This window comes from Strigops habroptila, chromosome Z (assembly GCF_004027225.2).
Source record: "Strigops habroptila isolate Jane chromosome Z, bStrHab1.2.pri, whole genome shotgun sequence".
Classification (NCBI taxonomy): Eukaryota; Metazoa; Chordata; class Aves; order Psittaciformes; family Psittacidae; genus Strigops; species Strigops habroptila.
Window position 1 is genome coordinate 44,775,143 of NC_044302.2, and position 24,176 is coordinate 44,799,318.

The window sequence follows — 24,176 nt, forward strand, 5'->3', positions numbered from 1 at the left end:
TTTTGGTTTGTTTTGTTGTTTGGGTTTTTTTTAAGAAAGCAGTTATTATCACTTTTCCAAACATGTTTGCTAGTGACCTACTTTAATTCCTGTTTTCTCTAGCTTTTAGACTTTTGTCAATAATGAAGTAGGTTTCCTACACATGCTTCATTTCCTTCCCTTTCATTTCAGATGTTGAACTTCCAGACTTTTTTTCTCTGCTTTATCTTACGAATAATCTTTGCAGCTCTTTCTTTTTTCTTTCCAGAATCTGGACTTGGATCCCATTACCTTACACAACAGAACCACAGTGAAGAACCACCTTTGGATGGTATGTTAGAGGACTCAGCAAAAGATTAAATATAAGTTCAGGTCTTCTAACTGGACAGTGTAAGAACAACATCGGTTCTAAATATGGTGGGCAAAAATGAAATGAAAAAGAAACTTGAAATCAAAAGACATTTTCACATCTTCATCTGAGAATCATATAAGAAGCAGAAACTATTAGCAAGCCCTTTCTTTGAGACATGCAGTTATTAGGATGCAAACAAACTGAAGTTCCAAGACAGTGAAACTCTGCATGGGGCATATTAGTAAGCTATAGAAAAAGTAATGTAAGTAAGCGCTTTGAATCTGAAAACATGCTTCTGCCCCAAAAACTTGAAGGATGCTTCAGTTTGCGTATCTCTTGCTTTCCTACTTCCAGTTACATTTTGTTACTACTTTGCAGCTGAGGGGGAATGTTAAGTGTATTCACAAATGTACGGATAAGTTCAGTTTCTACTAACTTGAATGGGAGACACACATTTGTGTGCAAAATGTGGCCTTTGAGATTGTGTGTGGTTTATCCATGTCGATTCATGAATGAAACAGCAGAATATGCTTTCTGTATCTCGAGGGGTGGCGGGGGGGGAGGTGAAGGAAAAAACCAAAACCCAAACCCCAAACAAAACAGTTTGTTTCTATTTCTGAATAGCTAGAAAAATATACCAACCTTGTTTCATTTTCTAAATTGGGCTAATAAGCAAAAGCATTTCTATAAACAAAACTGTAAGGAAGGAAATTATCCTAAAAGGTTTGTCTCTTTGTTGAGTTTGTATACAGGATCATAAAAGATGAAATAAAAAATTATTGCTTAAATGTAAGGGTTTTCCTTGTGGAAAACCTCTAGTAATGACTTCAGTGACGCTGGAGTGTTACTGTATCTTACATCTTTCAAATCCAGAGCCAAATTTATAAAAGTTTATGAGAATGTCTCTGACCATAATAGAAAAGCACAAACAGGGAGTTTCACCTTGATAGAAGTAACTTTATGACTGCTTTGGAGCTCTTTTTTGACTGAGAATTAGTCACCACTTAAAAGCCTAAATGCTTAAAAGTCCTAAATGCAAAAGATCTGATTGGTGCTACTTATTAGAACAAATTGAAATTAGGAAAGTTAAGAAGATCTAGGAGAAACTGATTGGGGTTTAGAGCTGTACAAACTATAGCAAAACTAGGATACATAGGTAGCCTTAAAAAGCAGTAAAAAATCTTAAAATGTTAAGACAGCATGACCAGCTCACTGCAGACAGCCCCTAGTTTAATTCCTTTTCATAGAAGTAACAGTGCTGCAATTGTGTTGTAGCAGCCACACAGAAATTGCTTTAAACCCTAGAACAGCCAACTGCTTGCAAATAATATGTAATCCCACTTATTTCTCTTGAAACAAAAGAATTAGCTATGTATTCAAGTAACAATCAATGGAAACGCGCAAAATAGATGGATTTTTTAAATTACATCAAAGACATTTTTATCATCAAACATGAGCACATAATCAACTCCTTATCTCAGTGATATCCAGGCAACGTATTTAAAAAAAAAAAAAAAAAAAAAAAAAAAAAGCCAAGTAAGAATATAGTATAGCATTCTTGATTGGCTTTCTTGGTTTTGCACACAGTAAATTAGGAACATGTAGAATTGATGGTTCCATGGATGTTCTAGACCACCCCCTCCCTCAGAGGTGAAAAAACGGGTTCTCATAACTCAGAGTCCATATATCAATATCTCTGTAGTCCCTGGGGCCTGCGAAACTTCTGTCAGAGTTAGTTACACTTTATGACGGATACAAATCACATCTAGGAAGACTGGAAGACATGCTTTTGGCCAATTCATCAACAACTAAATGGATTTGGGTTTTCACAGACCTAGTTCTTTTCTGAAGACGTGCTTATTTTTATCAGCAAATGGCACAGATATAACCCATCTTTATGTACGTTGCTTTGTCCAGGACACACTAGTGGTGTGGTGTGCTTTACTGTTGTAGTGTCAGACACTGCTGACCTGCTTCGAAAGAACACAGACCAAGAAAACAGCAAAGAAGATGTTAAAGTAAATGTAATGCTGGCTGTGTCATGTACAACTCTTATATGCTCCTTCATATTTATGGTATGCTGTTTTATAGCTTTCATCAAGTACAGACTGAAAAAGGGGTAAGTTCTCCAGTTATGTGCTGTGCTTTATTATTTGGATAGTAAAATACGGTTCTACTCCATAAGATTAAAGACTATGCGAAAATGTGATAAAAGCTCAGGAAGATTGTACACAGCTATAGTTAATTTGCTTCCTTTTTCCCCCTGAAAATGAAAACTGAAGGCAGAAATTATTAAAAATTAAAAAATTATATTATTACCAAGAGTAAGAGAAATAATGTATGTACAAAACATTTCCTTGCTAGTTGAGATGCTCTCTCTTTTGTCAGTTTAAATATTGTGGGGAAAAAAGTAATTATCCATCTTCAAAGTATCTGTTAAGTTTCTATTGGATTCCTCTGGATAGAATAATGTAATGATTTTTGTTCTGCATTTTAGGAATTTTTGTGATGAATTCAGATGCTCACGGGAAAAACAGAGACAATCTGTATCTTTCTTGGAACACGTGAAGGGGGCTCCTGATTCTTCCATTTCCAGAGCTGCAGAAAATCGCCCATGGGATGAGAATGGGAAAAACACAAAATCAGAAACATTATCTGTCACAAACACTGTAGTTTATATACCACAAATTTCTAGTGTACCAAGTCTTCCCAGTAGTTTCTCAGATGAAGACTTAAATAGAGACCAAAACTAAACACAATCTCATTGAGAATGACTGACAACCTTTCCAAATCAGATGCTGGTATACACACAACTATGTTTATATACACATTGTGATTCACTAAATTTGTAACTTGAAATTTCATGGCAGGACAGAATAAACTTTACATTCTGATATGATAGCGATGAGTAATTAAAATCAAACCACAAATATTTGCAAGCAAACATTAACTGCTTCAGAATCAAGCACCAGGAGATACATTCATGGCCAGAAGGCAGCTCCACATTATTCCTCAAGCTGAAAAGGAACCGTTGGAATACAATGACTTCTTAAATGAATTCAAGCAATCCAACATTAGCGGCACACACTGAATAAGAATGTAGTGATGGATCTCTAAACATTGTCTACTTTTTAAATCAGGATTATTCTTTTTTAGAAATAATTAACTAACTTTTAAAACAAATATCCTTTGGTAAAATTATGTGAGCATATGTGCACTTTGGAATCTTTGTGTACGTAACAGCCCTCCACGCTGTTTGTATGTATACAAGAACATGCAAGCCTAAATAACTGCTGTCCAAATGGAAGCAATGCAGGATTTCTTTTTCTCCATGCTTTCTTATATATTGGTATTTAGTTATTATCTTCTTTGGCACCTGACAGATTACCCATTTCCAGCCACATTACCAGTCAGCAGGGGTCATTAACAGCCCATTTTCTGTTAGGTTCTTCATTCTTTTTCTTTTTTTTTTTTCTTTTTTTTTTCCACATTTTGAAATTGCCTTTGACTGTCTGAAATTAAAGTTCTGCCTTATGGGTGCTACTTAAACTCAGCCCACCTGTATCAGCTGACAGTGTCAATGACTCAAACTACCAGAATTAATAGGAAAAGAATACAGAACAGCATATGAAAAACGATGGCGCTGTTCCACAGATTTCCAGTTAGACTGGGAATTCACATTGTGAATAGCAAGAGCAATTCTAGTCCGTTACTCTTAAAAGCATGACAAAACCAGAAAAGTCTCAAGGTGGGGCAACAAAGATCATCAGAGTATGCAACTGCTGCCACAATAGCAACCATAAAAGTGGGCTGGAAAAGAGTATGTGTTGGCAGGAGGAGGGGAGAGTCTATTATAAACATTGAGTGCCACAGATAAAACAGACAGCAGCTGACTTTAAGTTGTGGATGCCCCATCCCTGGCAGTGTTCAGGGCCAGGCTGGTTGGAACTTTGAGCAACCTGGTCTAGTATGAGGCGTGTGGCAGGGAGGTTGGAACTGGATGATCTTTAAGGTCCTTTCCAACCCAAACCTTTCTATGATTCTATGACTACCCGGTCATAGAGCACCCACAGAATTTATTACTCCAGTAATAAAAGCAAGGAGCATCAAATGAAATCCACAGGAGCCAGGTTCAAAGCATGTAAGAGATTCTGTTCTTGCAGTGGGTAGCGAGTAGACTTAGACAAGCTGCTGCATGTGCTGAACAGGTAAGCTCACCAAAACCTCTGCGCGGAGGAGGCCTGGAGGGTACGCCAGGGGAGACGTGCATAGTCTCGCTCTGCTTCCACAGCTCCCGAGCCACATGGCTCCTGGCCGCTGCTGGAGGCAGAGCACTGGGACAAGACTCTCCTCGTGTGAACTCGCCCCGACGTTTGCTCCCACCGACAAATGCTGCGCGTCGCGCTGCTGGGTGCAGGGCAGGCGGATCGGCCGTTACAGCCCGCAGAGCCAGGAGGCCTCTCGGTAGGACGCTGGCTGTCTTTCAGCGGGGGCAGAACGTCTGTCCGGGCCAGAGGGCTCCTACCGGCAGCCTAGACGCCCAGCTCACACATACACACCTGCAGCCGAGCACCCGCCCGCGGGCCAAACAGCACTTCCCCGCGGCGAGCGGGTGTCCCCCCCGCTACCCACCTCACATCTCTTCCCACAGCTAGGGCTGCAAGCCTTCGTCGTAGCACGGCTCCCCGCGGCTCCCTCCTTTCCCCTCAGCGGAGGCGGGACACTCGCTCCTCCCTCCGCCACCGCGGACACTGACTGACGCCTGCACCCCCTTCGCGGAGACGTCTCCTCACGGGCTAGGAAAGGCCCCGGGCCCCTCCGCCTTCGCCAGCTCCTACCGCGTCTCCCTGTCCCCCTAGACGGGGCGGCAGCGACTTCCCATGCCTGCCCCTACCCTTCCCTTTCTTGCCCTCCCTTTCCCTTTCTTCTTCCCTTTCCAGTTGCCCTTCCTTTTCTCTTTCCCTTTCTCTTTCTCTTTCTCTTTCTCTTTCCCTTTCCCCTTCCCCTTCCCCTTCCCCTTCCCCTTCCCCGTTCCCGTTCCCGTTCCCGTTCCCGTTCCCGTTCCCGTTCCTTCCGGCCCGCCCTACCCCGCCCCTTCCCGGCCCAGCAGTCGCCACAGCCTCACAGGCCCTCGCGAGGCCCGGCGGAGGGCAGGGCTGGGGGCCGGGGCCCCGCCCCCTCGCGCTCCACCGCCCCGCTCCCATTGGACGGCTGGGCCCGCGCGCAGCGTTGAAGCGGGCGGCGGGCGGCGAGGGAGGTCTCCTCGTGCCTTCCCGCGCTGTCTCGTCGCGCGCCGGGGGCGCGAGGCGCAGGATGCGCCCCGCCAGCTGCTTCGGCGTTCCGCTCTGCTCCTTCAGCGGCGCCTCCAGCCGGCGGCCTCGCAGCCGCTACTCGCACAGGGCTTCCCTGCGCAGGGAGCCGCCCCGCGCCGCGCCGCAGCCGGCCACCACCGCCCGTCCGCAGGGTGAGGATGGCCCGACCCGACTCGGCCTCGTCAGGGGCGGGGGGCAGGGGGAGCCGGTGATCCGCTTGTTCTGACGGGGGTGTTGCTCTCCAGGTAGTGGTGAGGTGTGGGCATGGCTTCGTTCCTGCCCTTTGGGATGGTTAAAAGAGCGCTGTACTGCTGTGTATGAGAGCTGAAGAGTGAAATGACGTGATAGGAGGTCTTCACGGTCTTGCTCGTAGGAGACCGAAAAAGGTAGTTAATTAAACTCCCCCACCTTGACCAACAGCGGTGGAAATACTAGGATTAGGATATAAGCTGGTGTTTAGGGTTGGGCTTCAGGAAGCTGGACTCGGTAGGATAGCCTAAACTGCTGTGCGATAGTGCACTTGGAGCTGGTGGCTTCCATTTCTCGTAGGAGGATGTCACCTTTCCTTCATGGCGCGTGACCCTTATTCTTTGTATTGGAGAGCAGAAGTAGTAATGTTAGGTGGCTTTAATCTTTGTAAGGTACTTGCTTTCCTTCCAGAGTTGGCAGTCTGTAAAGGGCCTGCTTGCACATCATTCTGGCATTTTCTACTGAAACTTCAATTAGAGGAGTATGCCTCTCTCATTGTGCTCCGCTTTCTTCTTAAGCATGATAAGTAATAATATTTGTAGCCAGCTTTTTTGATGTTTATCATGTTCCTCTTATGGCTGAGTGTTTTTACATAACTGTAAGCTAGATCTCGTTAGCAGAAACCCTGTGTTCAGACTGTTGGAAATAAAGACAAATGGGTATGAGAGGCAAGGGCTGAGTAGTAAAATGACTTTAAAATGGGAACCACAAAATTTAGCCATACTAAAATGCTAACAATCTATGTTGATGGGAAAGACAGCCTGATTTTGAAAAAGCTTATAATTAAAAACAGTAGATGCTTTCTGATTACTTTGGACTGGACTGGTCTCGTTCATATCATTTGCTGTGGATTACATTCATTATTTTAAGAGTTACTTGCTAAGTATGTAATCCAGGGAACCAACAAAGTGTCTCTTACTCTGTTATGCCTGTGTTTTCAAGCAGATGCTACTGATTTTCTGCCTTCACAGCTTAGGAATGCCAAAACTTCAGTCACAGTGCAGATTCCCTCTCTGCATTCACTCTTTCAGTGAAGCAGGAACTTTAGTTCCACAATATGGAAACCCATTTCCTTGGTTTTCACAGTTCCCTGTAAGTGGTAATGTGGTGGTTGTTTTCTTTCTCAAGCAGTTCTGCCCGTGAGCATAAAGAGCCTGTAAAAAGTACTGGGATAATTTGATGGTTGCTAATATTTGCGGCAGTCAGGGAGAAAAAGAAAAAAACCCACCACCAGTGTGGAGTCATTCCCTTTCTGATTTCCACTTGCTGATTTTGCAGGTAGTGGTGCTGCATAATGGGACTTGTTGAAGGCTGTCCATAGGTGTTTACTTTCAAGTGACCAACATCTGTCATAAAATCCAATTTCTTCTTTCTTCTGCAATATCTTGCAAGCTTGAACCCTGAAGGTTCACGCAGGGTCTAGTTAGTCAAAGAATAATCCTATAACATGGATTACTACATAGTCTGAATAGCACCTCACCTGTATAAAAGGTGTGGAAACTTTACCCTTCTCAGATATGTATTTCGAGTAAGAACAATTCTAATAAGAACATCGTGGCTCTGAGTATATCTTTGAGGTAGGCAAATGTACTGGTTTTGCCTGAGATGGAGTAAGTTTTCTGCCCAAAACAGTGTTCATAACATGCCCATGTTATCGCTGAAGAGTGTTTGCACATCCTCAGGGGCTTCTCTGTTTCTCGTGCTACCGTGCCAGTGAGGCCAGGGATAGGTAAGAAGTTGGTAAGGGACACAGCCAGGAAATTGTGTCTAAACACAGGCTAACCAAAGGGTTACTCCAAACCATAATGTATGTGGCAATAATTGCTGGGGAAAGAAAGAGAAAGGAGAGACATTTAAAGTAATAGTAAGGCACAATGAAGCCCTGCTTTCCTGAAAGTGGCTAAACACCTGCCTGCCAATGGGAATTAGTGCATTGATTCCTTACTTTACTTTAATTTGCTTTCGTTGTGTGCACAGCTTAGCTTTACCTATTAAACTGTCTTGATACCAACCCACAAGTTTTCTCACTTTATCCTTCTGATTCCCTCTGCCACCCCACTAGGTAAGTGAGAACAGCTGCCAGGCAGGGTTAACCCTCAGCAGCAGGGCAGTGAGGCTTTGTGGTACTGCCCTGTTTTGGTGTATTGTTATTGTGTTAATGTCAAAACTACTTATTTTGAGTAACCTGCAAAGGATCCCGTTAACTAACAAAATGTGACTTTCTAGTATTTCGCTGAAATGCTTTGTAATTAACTGATACAATCCACCATTGAAATCATAATGGTGACATGTGTTTTTAAATTACAATGTAAGTAGCATTGTTGTTAAAATACACAGTTGATGCTAACAGATCTCATGGGTGACAGGGTCTCCAAACAAGTAGTAAAATTCTGGGAGGGCAATAACCACTGCATTTTGTGATTTGCCAGAATATGTATTCGAGGTTATAGTGCATTGAGAAAGTGTCACGCTGAGTTTTGGTATGCAGTCCACAGCCTATAAAAGCTAAAAAGATAGCAGTTAGTCACTTAAATCTGCAGTTGGAAATTCAGTTTCTGAGGCTGCTTAAAGCTTTTGCAAAATTGTGAATATGCCTGGCTGGAAATGTTACTGGGTATTTGGGACAATGAGACTTGTAGTGTTGTGCGTAATTAATAGAATAAATCATTTCTCTTTCCTCAGCTGAAATCTGTAGGTTGCTGTTTAGGATGACTTAATTTAAGATCATAGCTATGTCTTTCCTCAAAGACAGGCAGGTGATTTACAAAAACCCAAAAGGATTAAATTAGCAGTTGGTTTACTCAAGAATGAAGTCAAGGAACAGAAGGACCTCTCACAGTACAGTATTCCTGATTAAATGATTAGAAACAATTTAACCCTTGAAAATTACCTTAAAGAAAGACACTTTTTCCTAAGGAAACAATTGTAGTGCATTTTAGCACATGCATGTCACGTGGTTTCAGTTTCCATATATACAAATGATGGCTGTTGGTTTTTAATTAGAAAAATACATTGTTGATTATATTAAATAACAGTTGCTGGACAACTATAATCTTCTTCAAAATTATTTTGCAGGTCTCTCTCTCTCTCCTGTAAAAAATGAGGAAGAAAATGCTAAACAGTACTGTAACCCAACCATTCCACCATGCAGAAATTGGGATGGAAATTCAAAGATGTCTCCATTTAGGAGTAGATGTGTATTCACAAAGATGCCAAGAAACTCTTCCCCAATGAAACCTGAAGTTGAACTTTCAGACTCTGATGATGAAGGTAGACTTGTCATTGATGTGCCACCGGAAGTTCCTAATAAAAAGCCAAGAATAAGAAGGAACTGTAGAAATGGTAACAGGGACAAAGAACTGGCTGCTGTAATATGTGCAGGAAAATTACATGACGATGCTATAGCAAGCATTCTTGGGTGTACAGAAGAAAAATCTGAGGAAATTATTACTTTGCAGAAAACCAGCAAAAGTTTAAATAAGCTTGAAAAACTAGGCAGTGTTTCTCCAAAAGCAAATGAGATTTTTTTGTCTGATGTAAGCACTGGTATATTGAAGGGTTTGGGGAAAAAAGGTGCCCTTACTTACAGTGAGGAGAAACATATATCTTCAGCTGCTTCTACTGAGGCAGGCATGAAGAGGGGAATTCTGAAGCAAGGAAATGCAGAAACTAACATATTGGTCAAAGCATTTCAGGAAAGTACTACTAATGAAGTCTGTGTGAAGAGCAGAAGAGTAACAGAGTCTCCTTTGTGTACTGGTCACTCATCAAAAGATGGAACTGCAATTGGAAGACCTTATAAGGCAGTTATAAAGAAAGAGAAAAGGCAGAGTATAGAAGAAAGTAGGGGAAATGATAGCCCAGAAGATACATACCCATATCCAACTTATTACCTAAACAAGAAAGAAAGTGGGCTGGGCTCATCCACTGAGGAAGCAGAACCCAGTGGGGAGGACACAGAGCTCTCCGAATCAGATGATCCTTTAGAGGAGTGTCGAAGAATTTTTGATGAGTTTGAAAGAGAAGCACAAAAGAATGACCATGATAAGCAGGTATTTTGTTTCCCTTTCAGTGCTTGGGGTTTTTTTTCTGAGCATAGTAGGGCAGGATGTGGTATCTAGTCAAGTTCAAGTACTCTTTCCAAAAATGTGTGTTAGTAATGGTTAAATAGTTGAACCTTCTCTGCCAGTAGACAAAATCATAAGGAACACTTAATGGCTCTCTAGTTGAACAATGGGTGATCTCTGTTTCATGAAGTAGAAAATTGCTCTGAATAGTTTCCTGCTAAATGGGTATCTATTACTTTTACTGTAATAAGCAAAGCTTTAGAAGCAGTTGAGTATTCAGTAGTCTCCTGTTCTTCTTATAAACAAACATAGCAACATTGAGTACCACTGCCTCAGCTCCGAAGTACTGTGTTCTGAATGTAAAATAACTGTTTAATGTTGATGGAATTGTAATTTTCCTGTTTGAGTTTTTGACCGTATAACCTGAAATATTGGAGTGAATGGGTCATAAGAATATTGCTGAAGTCTAGAGCTTTGTAAGATTTGGTCTAAATAGTCTATTCTTGCTTTTAATAGGCCCATGGAAGAAATGTAGATCTCAATTTGTTAGAAATCAAAGTAAATGTTCCTGGACAAAAGAGAAGAATTGCACACATGGCAAAATTTGGTGTGAGTTATAATCTTGTAATAAACTGAAGGTCAACATAATATGTGTTGAACTTGAGGTTGACAGAGTTTTGTAATCTAACTGAAAAAATATCCTGAAATTAGTTAGAACAAATGTCTCATCAACTCTTCTTTTAAAAGCTGTAGCAAATATTGTAGTACTTAGAGCTGGTTCCTGATGCAGGTAAAACAAGCTGCTGACAAGAGTAGCTGACACTAATGAGAATTGAAAAGTCAGTTTGGAGTGGAGGCTTCTACCATGAAATTTCAGATACAGCACTTGGAAACCCAGAGTGGTCTTCGCTTTTTCTGGTTTTACAGTGCTTTAGGTGGCAATGTTAATAGCAAGCATAATTCTTTAAGCATAATTCCGCCACCACCACCCTGAGCTCTTCTGGCTTGGCGTTTTCCTTTCAGGAACAGCCTGCTGAATCTGATAGCAAAATTCCATTATAAGAAGCAGTGTTTTGATTGTTTAACACCATCTTGCTGTGATTTGGAACTGCTTGAATATTAACTCTGGTTTTGTGTATGTGCATATTAGGTACCTAACAAAAATGAAATGGTGCTTTTCAAGGTGTCTCCTTGGCAGCAAGGTCATAATGCAGAAATTCAGCAATCAAGCTCCCCTTCTTCAGTATGTACCTGGTTTCCTAAATAGAATACTGCATGCCCCAGTAATGGTGAGACTAGGCTGTGACAGTGATACATGCTGGGTTTATTCCCTGTTTGCAAAAAACTCCTTTTCCTTGGTAGTAGCACACATATTTAAGTGCTGCTCTTAAAGGATCTTCCTTAGCAATAAATGTGATATAGACATATGGCTCAAATATCCATGTTTGATACACAATGCATTTTTGTAACTCTTTGGAGTTTTTTGGGTGTGACGGTACTATGGTTAACCTAACTTATGGGCAGACTATTGAGTGTGATGATTTTCTGTGATGAATTCTGTGTTATTTTAAAATAAGAATATTATGATAAGCAAAAACTCTACATTGCATTATCTAACAAAGGCTATAGATTCCTAAAAATTTTTTTTTTTTTTTCAGTCTGGTTTATTGGGTCTTTAGTTTATGCTTTGAGTGAAATGCTGTCTGAAATAAAGACCAGATGGAGAGCATGACTTATGTCATAACTGGACTGCTAGTCCTTGCTGAACAACTGAGCTTTCTGTAAGGGGAAAAAAAGAAATTAAATAGTTTTAATACCTGCCATAACCTTGAGGAGAAGACTGATTTGTTTAGTTCAAGTAGGGAAAACCTCTATAGCTACTATTTCTGATGGTTGTTCCTGGCTCCCTGTATTGTGCAACTCCAGTTTTGTGAGTACCTATTCAGCAGTGTTTGATTTTTACTTAGGGTTTTTCCTCTGAGGATAGACACAAAAAAAAAAAAAAAAAAAAAAAAAAAGCTGAATTCATTTTACTTTTTTGGGCTATTTGTTACACATTGACCACATTACCATAAGATTTTGTTTTGGTTTGGTTTTTCAAGGTTTTTACTTGGAAAAGGCCTTCCACTCCAGAATCAGGATGCAAAGTACCACAAGAGACAAGACAGCGATATTTCACTTGTTTTCTTACAGAATGCTTCAAAACATGTAGCACAGTCAATGAGGCTATTAACAAGGTTTGTTATGGTTTATAGTTCTTTACAATTCTTCAATTGAATTAAGTCAACAGTTTTATCTTGCACAATGTGTTGGTGGGGTTCTTTTTATTTGGTTAATTTTTTTAAAGTAAAATATTTCGGTAAGCAGAAGTTAAAATGTACTCAATCTTACACTTGCCACTGTTGTCAATCACTGTTTCCTCCAAGTAAAAACATTTGTCTTTAGCACTGCTAATTAGCTTCTAATAAGACATGCCACTTTGGTATTAAAAAAGAAAAACTTTTCTCTTGCAACTGCAAAATAAAAATCTTGTAAATACTGGAAGCTTCCTGGAATGTAATAATGGCTTTGAGATTTATTCAGGATAGAAGGAAAACGTGTGTGAACCATAAATCTCTCAACCATTTTGAGCCTTGGATCTTGTATTTTCTGTTTACACCACACCAAGTACTACTCCCAGCAGATATTGTCTGACAAGCAGAAATATCTCAAGCTTAACCTTTAGGTGATCTAAATTTCTTGCAAGCTTGAAATCAAAAGAATTTATGGAGCTGTGCTGATAAGACTCTGTGGGTGTTATTAATTATACATTGAATGGAAGCTTGGAAAATATCATTCTGCTGTTACTGTATTCTCTCCATTTGTAGCATACCTTGTTAGGCCTGATTTTTGTTCTCACAAAGTAATGTGTCTTTTACCTTCCCTGTAACTTCATAGATTCATAGACTGGTTTGGGTTGGGAGGGCCCTTAAAGACCATCTAGTTCCAACACCTCTGCCTTGGGTGGGCACACCTGCACTAGAGCAGATTGCTCCAAGCCCCGTCCAACCTGGCCTTGAACACTTCCAGGGATGGGGCAGCCACAACTTTTCTGGGCAGCCTGTGCCAGTGCCTCACCACCCTCATAGTGAAGAATTTCCTCCTGTGATAATTCTCAGGTTCATCCGTTTTCCCCTTTCTCTTCCTTTGCTTAGAGGGTGTAACTTGTGAATTGTACATGCTGTAGTGATTGTTAGAAGGCACTGTTTATGCCTGAAATAAGCTTCACTTTTTGTAAACTACCCAGGTAGTGTTAACAGTAAAATAAAACCAAGGAAGAAGCATTTTTCTTCCCCAGAAGATTAATGCATGTACTCCTTATTTTGAGCATGCTTCTTCCTCATTAAGAGATACTGGACCTTCTGATTTCTGTTCCTTACAACTTTACAGAAAGAAAATTAAGAGACTTTTCTTGACCTGAAAATAATGCCTCCTTTGAAGCAGGATCAGAAAAAGCTGTCTTTAGCCAGGGAATGTTTACCAGTAGGAATGGTTACCCTAAGAGTGCTCAAATCCTCCCAGGGATTAGATTTAAATTCTGAGTTGAAGCACTGATTTCCGCAACAGATCTTTGCTTCATAGGTGCTGAATTTGTCTTTATAGCTGCCACATGCCCAGAAAACTTGTTCCAATGGTTCATTATCCTGGCTGTGAAAAAACGTGGGGTTTCTTTCTAAACTGAACCTTGGTAGCTTTAGCTTTAACCCAATGGATCATACATGTTTTTCATCTGCTAGACAGAATTCTGCTATCAGATTTTTTTCTTTTTTCCTTTTGCTATGAAGGTATTTCTAGACCAAAAGGTTTACCTCCTTACTCCCTGCGATAAATCAATTAGATTCCAGTAATGCTCCCATAATTGAATTATATAGATTTAAGACGTTCTTGTCTTCTTAAGATCTTAAAATCTTATTCCTACTTAATACCTCTGAGATACGCACTGATAGCACTCAGCATCTTCACTACATCAAACAAAGCTCTAATATTCAGATGGGTTTGTAAAATATTCTGTAGATCCTATTTGGTAACAGTGCCTTTTGCCGTAGTGTCTCCCTTTCTGAGCAGGACTTTAAATCCATCTGACATTATGTCTACTGTTGCACTTCAGACTTAGGACACTACTTGCATTGTAACTACCTCTTAAGTTCACAGTCTCAGATTCTACATGGCAGAGCTTTTTGTAGAACATAGAGTGCTCAACTAAATGTCTATTTTTTTTTCTTTTTTTTTTTTAATATAGTCCCTGATAGAAGAACAATCTATTTATGATCGTTGTGGCAGTAAAAAGATGTACCTGAATCTTGCTGTGAAGACTCTCAAAAAGCTACGAGATCTTGGTAGTTTTGCTTTCAATTAAGATTTATTTTTTTAATGGGTTATAAGTGTAGAAATTAGAACAGCAGAAAAACATCTGAAAATGATTATTTAGTTTAACTTTACTAAAGATATTTCTGTATATTTAAATCCTTTTATAGAAATATGACTGAAATAAATTGATGTTTTCATTTATAAATATTTGCTTAGGATATTAATAGAAATTGAGAAGAAATGCTAAAGATATGTTTTCCTGCATTCAGGGCAACTTAATAACAGCAAATCTTCCAGTGGCACTGCATCCCGAAAGTCAAAGGAAAAGAAAGGTGAAGAAAGGGGAAGGAAGATGTCAGTTCTCCACTTTAGCCTAAAAATGGGCTTATTTCAGCATGAAAATATTTCTCTGGTTTTAGGCAACCTTTATCTATTTGCCACTGCAAGGGTTTCCAACACAATTCCCTGAAGACTCGTTCGCAGGGGGAAAACGTTGGAACTTTTGTTTGGGAAGACCATATTCTTTAGTATTGCGTATGTAGCCTTTCTGGGATAGCTAGTGAATCATCATGCCTATATAGTGTATAAAATAATTGAATAATGCTTCACCTCTAATGACTTCTAATTGCTCTGAGATACAAGCATATAAATTTTCCATGTAAACTATAGTGCACAACTTGTAATTTTGCTTTTTTTTATTTATTTTGGAAGTACTGGTGTGTTTAAGTGCTGCTTACAGTTGTTCTAATATTGCTTAAGCTTCGGGTTTGTTTATGTTTTGGTTTTTGATTTTGGGGTTTTTTAGCATTTACAGGTGGTGCTCTATATGAACTCTTAAAAAATTATCTTTTGACTAAGGAACAGTTGACTGAAAATAACTTCCCTCGACCTCATCCTGAAAAAAATGGCAGTGCTATTCTTACTGGTGGTGTAAAAAATGCTGGATGTGATGGTAAGTGCCTAGTAGACTGCAACGAAATTGAATTTCAGTCAGTGGTTCACAGGAAAGTAAAATACATGGCATAAAATTATATATTATGGCAGTGTTCCGCGTTTAGTGCCTGGACTGCAATTGAATTCACGAGTTTTCAAAGCTAAACCATGAGGCTTCACAGGTCTTTTTTTAAGGTGTTTTTTTTTTTTTTTCCCCAACATAATAATTAAAGTTGTAGGTAAACTTGAGTTTCTTATTGTGCTATAATGGAACTATTTTTTGATACATGGCTAATCTTGAGAGGCTTCTTGTGTATTGATATTCTCCTTTCTCATTTGCTGTTCGCGTAACTTCTTTTTATACGTCAATTCAGCATGTTTTAACTTTATGGCAAGCCATCTAGGAAATACACTCTGCTTATTGGTTTTTGGTTTGTTGGGGTGTTTTTAGCTTTCAAAAGGGTCTGCTGTAGGTGTGGTGAAGTATATGCTGTTACTTCTTTCGGAACACATCAACGTAAAGAGGAATGCAACTATCATTCTGGTAGAGTATTGGAACAAAGAGGTAGGTATCCTTGGCATTCAATCTTTGTGGAAGCTTTAAATGTTATAATATAATATTTGACATATCATGTCAAAGCTGAACAAGATCAAAGTATGAAACTTTTTTCCCCAAAAGTTTCAGCTGAGATACATTCTGCTGTTCTTTTGGGAATGTGGTTAGTTAGTAAAGCCTATTTTATCTGAATATACCATAACTTTAGGAAAGCTGATATTAATAAAACCATGTGGGAAGAAGGTGGCCTTGCACTGAGTTCTAAGAGAGCCTTGTCATCTTTTCTAAGAGACACTTTAAATACTCAGAATCTGTATTAAATATTCCCTTCAGTGAGAACCTTCTAGAACATAGTGCAACTTTCTCTTTCCTATTTATTGGTATTTCTTTTTTATGAAAACTTTATCTCAGGAGGGAACAATGTACAGGTTGTCATCTTGGCATAGGTGGGACCTCTAGGTGCCATTTGCTGTTTTCTGCAGTGTGGTTTCAGGAGAAAATGGAAAAGAAATTTGAGAGGCTGATTTGTTTTTGCCATTGGTAATTGCTGCTACTACTGCTCAATTCCCTACTTTTTTTTTTTTGTCAGTTCCCGGTGGTGTGGAAAAATGTTATAGCTGTTGTGAGAGAGTAGTTGGGTCTGCTGGATGTCAGATTGCAAAGGTAGGAATAATGTTCTAAGGAGATTTATGTAAAGCGGTATCTCACTCTATCTGTTCTTTTGACTTTACAGAAAGCTATGGCTCAGTGTTAATGATTTGGTACAAACCTTTTAGGCTTACTTATTAGTGTTCACTAAATTATGTGGCAAATACTGACAAGAAGTGTTATATATACGCTCCCGAGTCTGTTAGAGAAACAAATTTTCTGACAATTTGGGTAAGATGTGTCTAGCAAACTTGCACTTAAATACCAATGGAAACTTTGCAGCTTCATGTTCATGATGGGAGAAGGGAGAAACTGGAAGGCTTCATGAAGACATTAATTAAATCACCGCCTCTTGGTGGAACCCGTGGTGTATATGCTCTCAACTGCGAGATGGTATGAGCAACCTCAAAATTTTGGTTCACTTAATAGGAAATTATATTGCTGTTTGTGAAGCAATTTCCTAGCTGTATTAGTTTGGCACTGAAGTCTCTGAGGTCTGCAGAACTCTGACTAGACCTTTCAGTGTGACTGGTCATTCTACATGACTGGCCTTTAGAGTTCAGTGGGCAAAATTATTTGGATCTGTTGACTTGGTAGCCAGTTGTGCTTTGTGAACAACTTTTATAATGTAAGGAAACATTGCTGTGTAAATGCTTGTTAAATGTACTTTTTTCTTCAGTGTTACACAACCCGTGGCTTGGAACTAACTAGAGTCACAGTGGTCGATCCTAAGCTACAGGTTGTCTATGATGCATTTGTTAAGCCAGATGGTAAAGTTGTGGACTACGATATAAGGTATGCTATTTACTCTATAATACTTCAGGATTAGACTTAATTGACAGATAACTATATAAGAAACATGCCTCTCTCAAATGTCTATTTCTAGTAACATAATCAAAAACCTTCAATCAGCAATGAGGCTTTTGTCCTTACAGGCTCAATTAAGAAGGATTTTTCTCTTTGCCCAGTTCCATTTTTTTTTTTTTTTTTTTCCACATTATAAGACCTTTTCTACTGTTCCTTCAAAAAAAAAAAAAAAGTTAAACCTCCCAGAACTTGCTAACTTCCTTAAGGGGATAGAAGCAAATGCAAATTTCATCTATAATAATGTTGTCTCACAGAAAAGCCGTATAGTCCTAAGCCATGCATTGAGGTCATCAGACTGTACAGCTTAGTAAGATTTTTCTGTATTTAGCGTAGATCTCGTGTATTTGCTCTTGCTATTGGGTTTTGTCATTGTGACCTGCAAGACATGTGTTTGATTCCTGTTAGTTCTCTGAAGTCCTGCAACAACTCTCTGAAGAAACACAGGTTTTGAGCCTCACTGTAAAGAAATTTGGAGGAGAATCAATGTGATGTGTTCCTATTTCAGCAGCAATATTTGTTTGCTCAGAGCCTTGTGTTTGGTCCATGCTTAAAAAACATGATCAGACACTTGTAGTGGTAGAGCTAAGTTCGTATCATCTACCTTAGTTTATCTTATACTACCTAGGTGAAAAGAGAATGAAAAAATGTCTTATGTTTCAGACTGTCAGACTTCAACACTAATTTTTAAAGATGGCTAGAGTTAACTTTTGATGCTGGGGAAATGACCACTGTAAATCTAGTTCTAGGTATTTCTTAGTATTTCTATTAATGAAGCTCTTTTAATTTCTCTTTAGACTTTCCGGAGTAACAGAGAATGATCTGAAGAATACTACAACAACTCTTCGGGCTGTACAGGCAATACTGCTAAACCTGTTCAGTGTGGATACAATCTTAATTGGACACAACTTAGAAAATGACTTATTTGCTCTCAAGGTAAAGTAGCCAGTTCGAAGCCAATTTTAGGAGGTGACTACTTGTCTTTACTGTGTTCTAATTAATTTCAAAAGTAAAAAGAATGTTGCATTTCAGCAGATCAGTGGGTATGAAAAAAAGAGTTGAATGTACTTGATTGTTAAATGATAGCTGTATTAAAAGTATTTCATATCAGGAAGAGATGTGTATACAAAATACACTATGGTAAAGATCTTGACATTTGAGTTTCCTACTTTGCTGCTTTGTGCTTCTAATTATGCAACTATACATCACAACTGAATAGTATTGTCTTTATTTCTGGGTTCACAGAAACCTACAATTGTACGTTTTCTGATCTTGCTGAACTCATGCCACCAAATGCATAAAAGGCAGTGACAATTCAAATAACACTAAGCTATTACTTTTGGAGTTTCTGTAAAAAATTATGCTGTCTGTCTGGTAATTACCTTAGGTACTAGAAATGCATGGATTATGCTATTAAATATCAAAGGCAGCAATATTCTGTAAGAAGCATAACTGTCTGCTCAGGAAGGCTCTTATGGTGAGGCACTGGAACAAGTTGCCCAAAGGAGTGGTGAATGCTCAATCCCTGGCAGTGTTCAAGGCCAGCTGGACAGAGCCTTGGGCAGCATGGTCTAGTGTGAGGTGTCTCTGCCCATGGCAGGCGGGTTGAACTAGATGATTTTAAGTTCCTTTCCAACCTCAACTATTCTATGACTCTAAGGGTGTGAACAACACTAAGCCAAGTTTTTTCCAGTGGTGCCCAGTGCCAGGACCTAAGGCAGCGGGCACGGACTCAAACACAGGAGGTTCCCTCTGAACATCAGGAAAGTTTTTCACTATGAGGGTGACCAAGCGCTGACACAGGTTATCCAGACAGGTTGTAGAGTCTTCTACTTTGGAGATGCCCAAAAGCCATCTGGGCATGTTTCTGGGCAGCAGGCTCTCAGAGGTCCTGCTTGTGAGGGGGTTTGGACAAGATGACTTCCAGAGGTCCCATCCAACTTCAACCATTCTGTGATATTACTAATGAAGGAATTGGAATTTAGCCTTGATAAGCTTCCCTGCTAGTGATATCTAAAGGCTGATGCAAGTGAGACTTTGAAGTATGGTACTGGCTATCTAAAACCAGAATTAATCATGTTCACTGTATATATACAGCTGGTGAATAAATGTCAATGCATTGTAGAGAAATCACTGCAAAGGATAATTTTTCCAGCTTTCTAGTTTTCGGTCCACAGTTTGCCATTCTCTAATAAAAAATTGGCACACAGGATAGATGATATAGTATTTGAGGCTAAAGGGTTAGTTTGGGTATATTATTGAGAAAGGAAACAGTTTAGATACTAGATGGGATTTTTTTTTTTATTTTTATTTTTTAAGTAAAGAATGTGCAAGACTGTGACTGGATGTGTAATCATTATTGTGGCCTGTGCTCTTTTTCAGCTAATTCATGACATGGTGGTGGACACATCAGTAGTGTTTCCTCATCCGCTAGGTTTGCCTCACAAAAGAACACTTAGAAGTCTGACGGCTGACTACCTCAGGAGAATTCATCAAGATGATGGTAAGAGCTCAGGTCCTTATTAAGCAATCAGTACATTGCATCATGAAATGAGAGACAGGAATAACCCAGAAAACTGAAAAGATAGTAATACACCTGCTGTCATTTAAGGCTTTGTCTTGGATATCTTTAGTTCAGTAGTGTAGTAAAAGCAGAGGATACACCTGAAGATCGTTGGTGGTGTGGTTTAACCCCAGATGGCAAGTGAGCAGCACACAGCCTCTCACTCATTCTCCCACCAGTACAGTTGGCTTGTCAAAGGGTTATACAAAAGCGTTACAATTTCTGTCACTTGCAAAGGGGCATTCTTACAATTCTGAAGCAAGTGTGATGAGGCTAACATCTATGGTCAGGATTCACTTGCTTATCCAGACTGATACAGGAGTTCTTCAGCTGGGATTTTCAGTAGTAAAATTAAATTTCTTTGCTGACCCTCAAAGACAAATCGATAGATCTGTTCTACAGCGTGCATATAATACTTATGAAACATTGCATTTGACAAATATATTTTGCGTTGACCATGCCATTCTAAGGAATTTTTTAATCTGATTTTAGATACTCAATTAGTTCAAATAAACTGGCAGATGCATGTTGGCTTGTATCAGTGAAGCCTTCTGGACAACAAATAAAATTCTATTCTGCTAACATACCTCCATTGCCCGGGGAATACATAAATGATCACACTGAGCAAAACTTGATGGCCTTTGATACCCAGTGGAGTAGCTGGATGCTGCCTGTCAAAGCTTATAATATCCCCTGACTTCCTTTGCTCTGGCAGGCTGATGCACAGCCCTGTGGTGGGGGTAAGAAGAATGTCAAAAGTTATTTCTACAGACTGTAAGATGGCTATCTCAAATAGTCAAAACTCTGCCTTTAGCAGACTTTTCTGCTTACATTTGGATTTAATCATTCTTTGTTGATCACCACTGAGCTAAAATCCAAGCTTAAACTATAGAACTAGGTAGCTGCCATTTCTAGGAAAAAAACCCCAAACCTAAAAAATCCTGACTCATGACTTCCACTCCGTATGTTTTTATCAGTTTGTGCTGCTGCTTTGTGCTGGTTTGTATTAGGTTTGTACTAGAGAAAGGTTATAAGTCTCAAGTCTGGATTTGCTTTGTTTGTAAACTAGGGATTAGCAGAATGAAATGCCCTTTGCTGTCAGAAAGCTGTAGGACTCTGGTGATTTAACTTGCTTTGACTGCACTGCTTTAAGCCAGAAGATACCTGAATTGCAACGACATGTCTAAATGTCTGAAAATCTTTGTTTCTGAGTCTAGGCTGCTGCATGTGAAAAATGATCTCAAATAACTGGCATTTCAGTTTTACCAGAAAAAGCTAGAAGCTGGTACTTGTACTTTTGAGTCATCTTTTGTTGTGATAGAGCTTAAGTCCTCTGCTTCTGTGGGGGATGGAACACCTCAATTAAATCTAAGAATTATTTATTATTTTATTATTTATTATTAACTTACTATATTGTGGTTTCCTCCCCTGCCCAAGGTGGTGGTAGAATCAGTAGATGTGGAATCTGTGCAGTAATTCAGTGCTGTAGTGCAAAGAAGCAATGCCTTTTTCTTTTTAAGCCGCTAGCTCAGAAACATGGAATGGAGAGGGGATTTTGCTACCTTCAAATGAAAATGCTGAACTATATAGAATCATAGAATGGTTAGGGTTGGAAAAGACCTTAAGATCATCTAATTCCAAGCCCCCTGCCATGGGCAGGAATGCCTTCCACTAGACTGTGTGGCCCAAGGCTCTGTCCAACCTGGCCCTGAACACTGCCAGGGATGTAATTTCTTTTCTTCCACAACTATTTTGGTTTCTGAAAAAACAGATGCTATCCCGAACCTGTTTATCTGCTATCTTCAGTACTTTTATTAAAACTTTTATACTCTAAATGGCATCTTTATTTAACATAACTTAAACCATACAGGATTTAGATTTGCCTTCATCAGTTTGTATAGGATTTAATGAGGTACACATTCAAATTAGTCCATGTGAAGATTTTACACTGTGTCAAACTTTTTTTTATGAAGATGGTGGCTGAATATAGTAGGTCTGTTCTCCACCTATCCTAAAGTTGCTGGGAAACTTCAACATGCAGCTTTGGCTTTCATCAGGGAGTGCTCAGAACTTGCGGTAGTTAATCACCATTAACCTGGCAGCCAGCATTTTCTTGTATTGTTTTAATGTTAGAGAGGGTATTCTGATGCCTATAGTAAGTGCCAGCTAATGAGAGAATTGTATGCGTTTCTTGTTCGGATGACTACCACTTTTTTTCCCCCAGACAGAATGCATTAGAACCTTTATACTGTAATTCATGTTATTATGGTTATTAAGTTATGGGAATTGTATAAAATGCATAAATTTCTAAGTTGTTAACTTTATTGTTTGTTTTAAGCATATGTAATTTAAATCCTTTAACTACTCTGTTCAGATTTTGTGGTGGATTTCAGAAGATCAGGACAAGCAGATTGCCTTTAATTAACCATGGTAGAAATGTACTATCTAGTTGCAAAATCGACTTGTCATAGTTACTCTTTCAACTTCTGATTCAAAAGTGCATGACTTGAAGAGGCTGGTTTTCCAAAGGCAGTTATGTTGGACACTCTAGGTTACTCCAGGTAGTAACTCTAGGTTGCTAATCTAGGCTTCATTGGATATTGGAGCTGGAGGATGTGGTGATAAACTGAACGTTGCCGGACAATATTGGATTGCTAGAAGCATGTGGTTATTACTTTGAATTCTGGTAGCAGGAAGTTGCACCAAAACCTGTCAAAATACCAAGGATTGTCTTAATATGTTCACCAATTGTTCAGCTTAAATAAGCAAAGCTACCATTTTTTATAAAGAAATAATCTAGCACAAAATAATATTTTTCTTGTTCTTCTCTAGTTGGTTATAATTCCAGGGAAAATGCAATGGCTTGTATGGAACTAATCCTTTGGAAGGTCGAAGAGGATAATAGAATGAGAAAACAATGATTGTTATGGGTCTGGAGGAACAAGATGTGGGGGGAAAAAATCAACCTCAGCTTGGCTCACTGCTCTGTAATGCTTCAGTACCAATTATTTTTCTGATGTGAAGAGCGAAAAATCTCATGGAAAAACCTGACTGTACTTCTGATGCTTAAGGTGTGCAGGAAGGAGAAAACGCAAATGTGGAAAATACGTGCAAGATGCACAGAGTAAATTCTGGCATTAAACAGCCTTTTTTTTGGGGGGTGGGGTGGTCAAAAGAGTATTATTTCTGTAATCGTCCTTACAACTCTGTGTAGCTGAAAACTATCATTTGCAGTAAGCAAAAGTAGTGCTTGTTTCAAGTTGTGGATATAACTTTTTGATTTCACCTTGTTCAGCCTCTGTGAAATAAAACTTAAATTTCTGCAGTGTGATTAAAGTTTGAGATTATTGTTTCCTTTTCCCCTTTCCCTTCCTGCTTCTCTCTACCTCTCCATCTGCTTTCAGAGGGAAAGAAAAACAAACTTAGTCACGTTTAATGTACTGACAGACACAAAAAGATATAAAGGTAGAAATATGACCACTTCTGGAGCAAAATCAGCTGGTCTTTTAAGTTGAGTCTGGATGAAGCTTTTCAACTATAAAAGCAGTAAATTTTGCTGACTTACAAAGGTTCCCAAAAATTTGAGTATTTCAAACAAATACCTTCATTGGGCTATACTCCAAGATATAATCGCCTGTCTCCCACATAAGATAGGAGACAACATCTGCTACCTTCAGAGAGGAGGATTTTAAAGTCTGTTGCCACTTATTTTTGTGTGAAGGAAATGAAAATGCAAGAATGGACCACACTTTTTGTACGACACTAGCTCTCAGCCGAAGTTACGCTTGCACTGATTAGCCAAAGAAAGCTGAAAGTGGTAAGGGAAAAATGGTCCTGACTGAGGACTCTGTAAGAGTAAATTGGTAGTGTAAAAATCTCAGAGTTCTCAGGTGTCCCTTGAAGAATGATTATACTGTATGATGAAATCTGTGTTGAAGGTTAAAAATCACTGTAGCTGCTTCTTGTGCATTAAAGAACCTGGGGGCCATGTCCCCTTCTGTGAGTTACTGACAGGAACTGTCTGTTGTTAGAAATAGGCAGGTGCCCATTTTCCTTCACTCAAGAATAAGTAATACTTCTTCCTGTATTAACAGAACAGTCCTGCATCTGGGCCCTGCTACAGCTTTGAGAAGGAGCTTTGGCATGTTCTTTACAAACTTGCTTTCTTTTCTTGCTCATGGATCCTCCCAGCTTTGAATGTAGGTTCTTTTAGTGAAGATTGCCTTTATTTTGCTGTGAGTAAAACTAAGAAAACATATAAATGTCTTCTCTGTAGGACCTGTTCTGCAGAGAAACCTGTGGTAGT

The 24,176-nt window shown here is 39.4% G+C and overlaps 1 protein-coding gene across 1 annotated transcript; it reads left to right on the forward strand.

The window, feature by feature from the left end:
- The first annotated feature begins 5,424 nt into the window (after positions 1-5,424).
- On the forward strand, positions 5,425-23,201 carry LOC115600626 (RNA exonuclease 1 homolog). The gene is made up of 14 exons (XM_030469797.1): positions 5,425-5,795; positions 8,968-9,944; positions 10,476-10,568; positions 11,110-11,202; positions 12,062-12,196; positions 14,239-14,335; positions 14,576-14,638; positions 15,112-15,258; positions 15,691-15,804; positions 16,385-16,458; positions 17,123-17,238; positions 18,105-18,243; positions 19,690-19,810; positions 22,703-23,201. The coding sequence occupies exons 1-14, from the start codon at positions 5,645-5,647 to the stop codon at positions 22,789-22,791; spliced, it is 2,409 nt and encodes an 802-aa protein (XP_030325657.1). The 5' UTR covers positions 5,425-5,644; the 3' UTR covers positions 22,792-23,201.
- Positions 23,202-24,176: the final 975 nt, after the last annotated feature.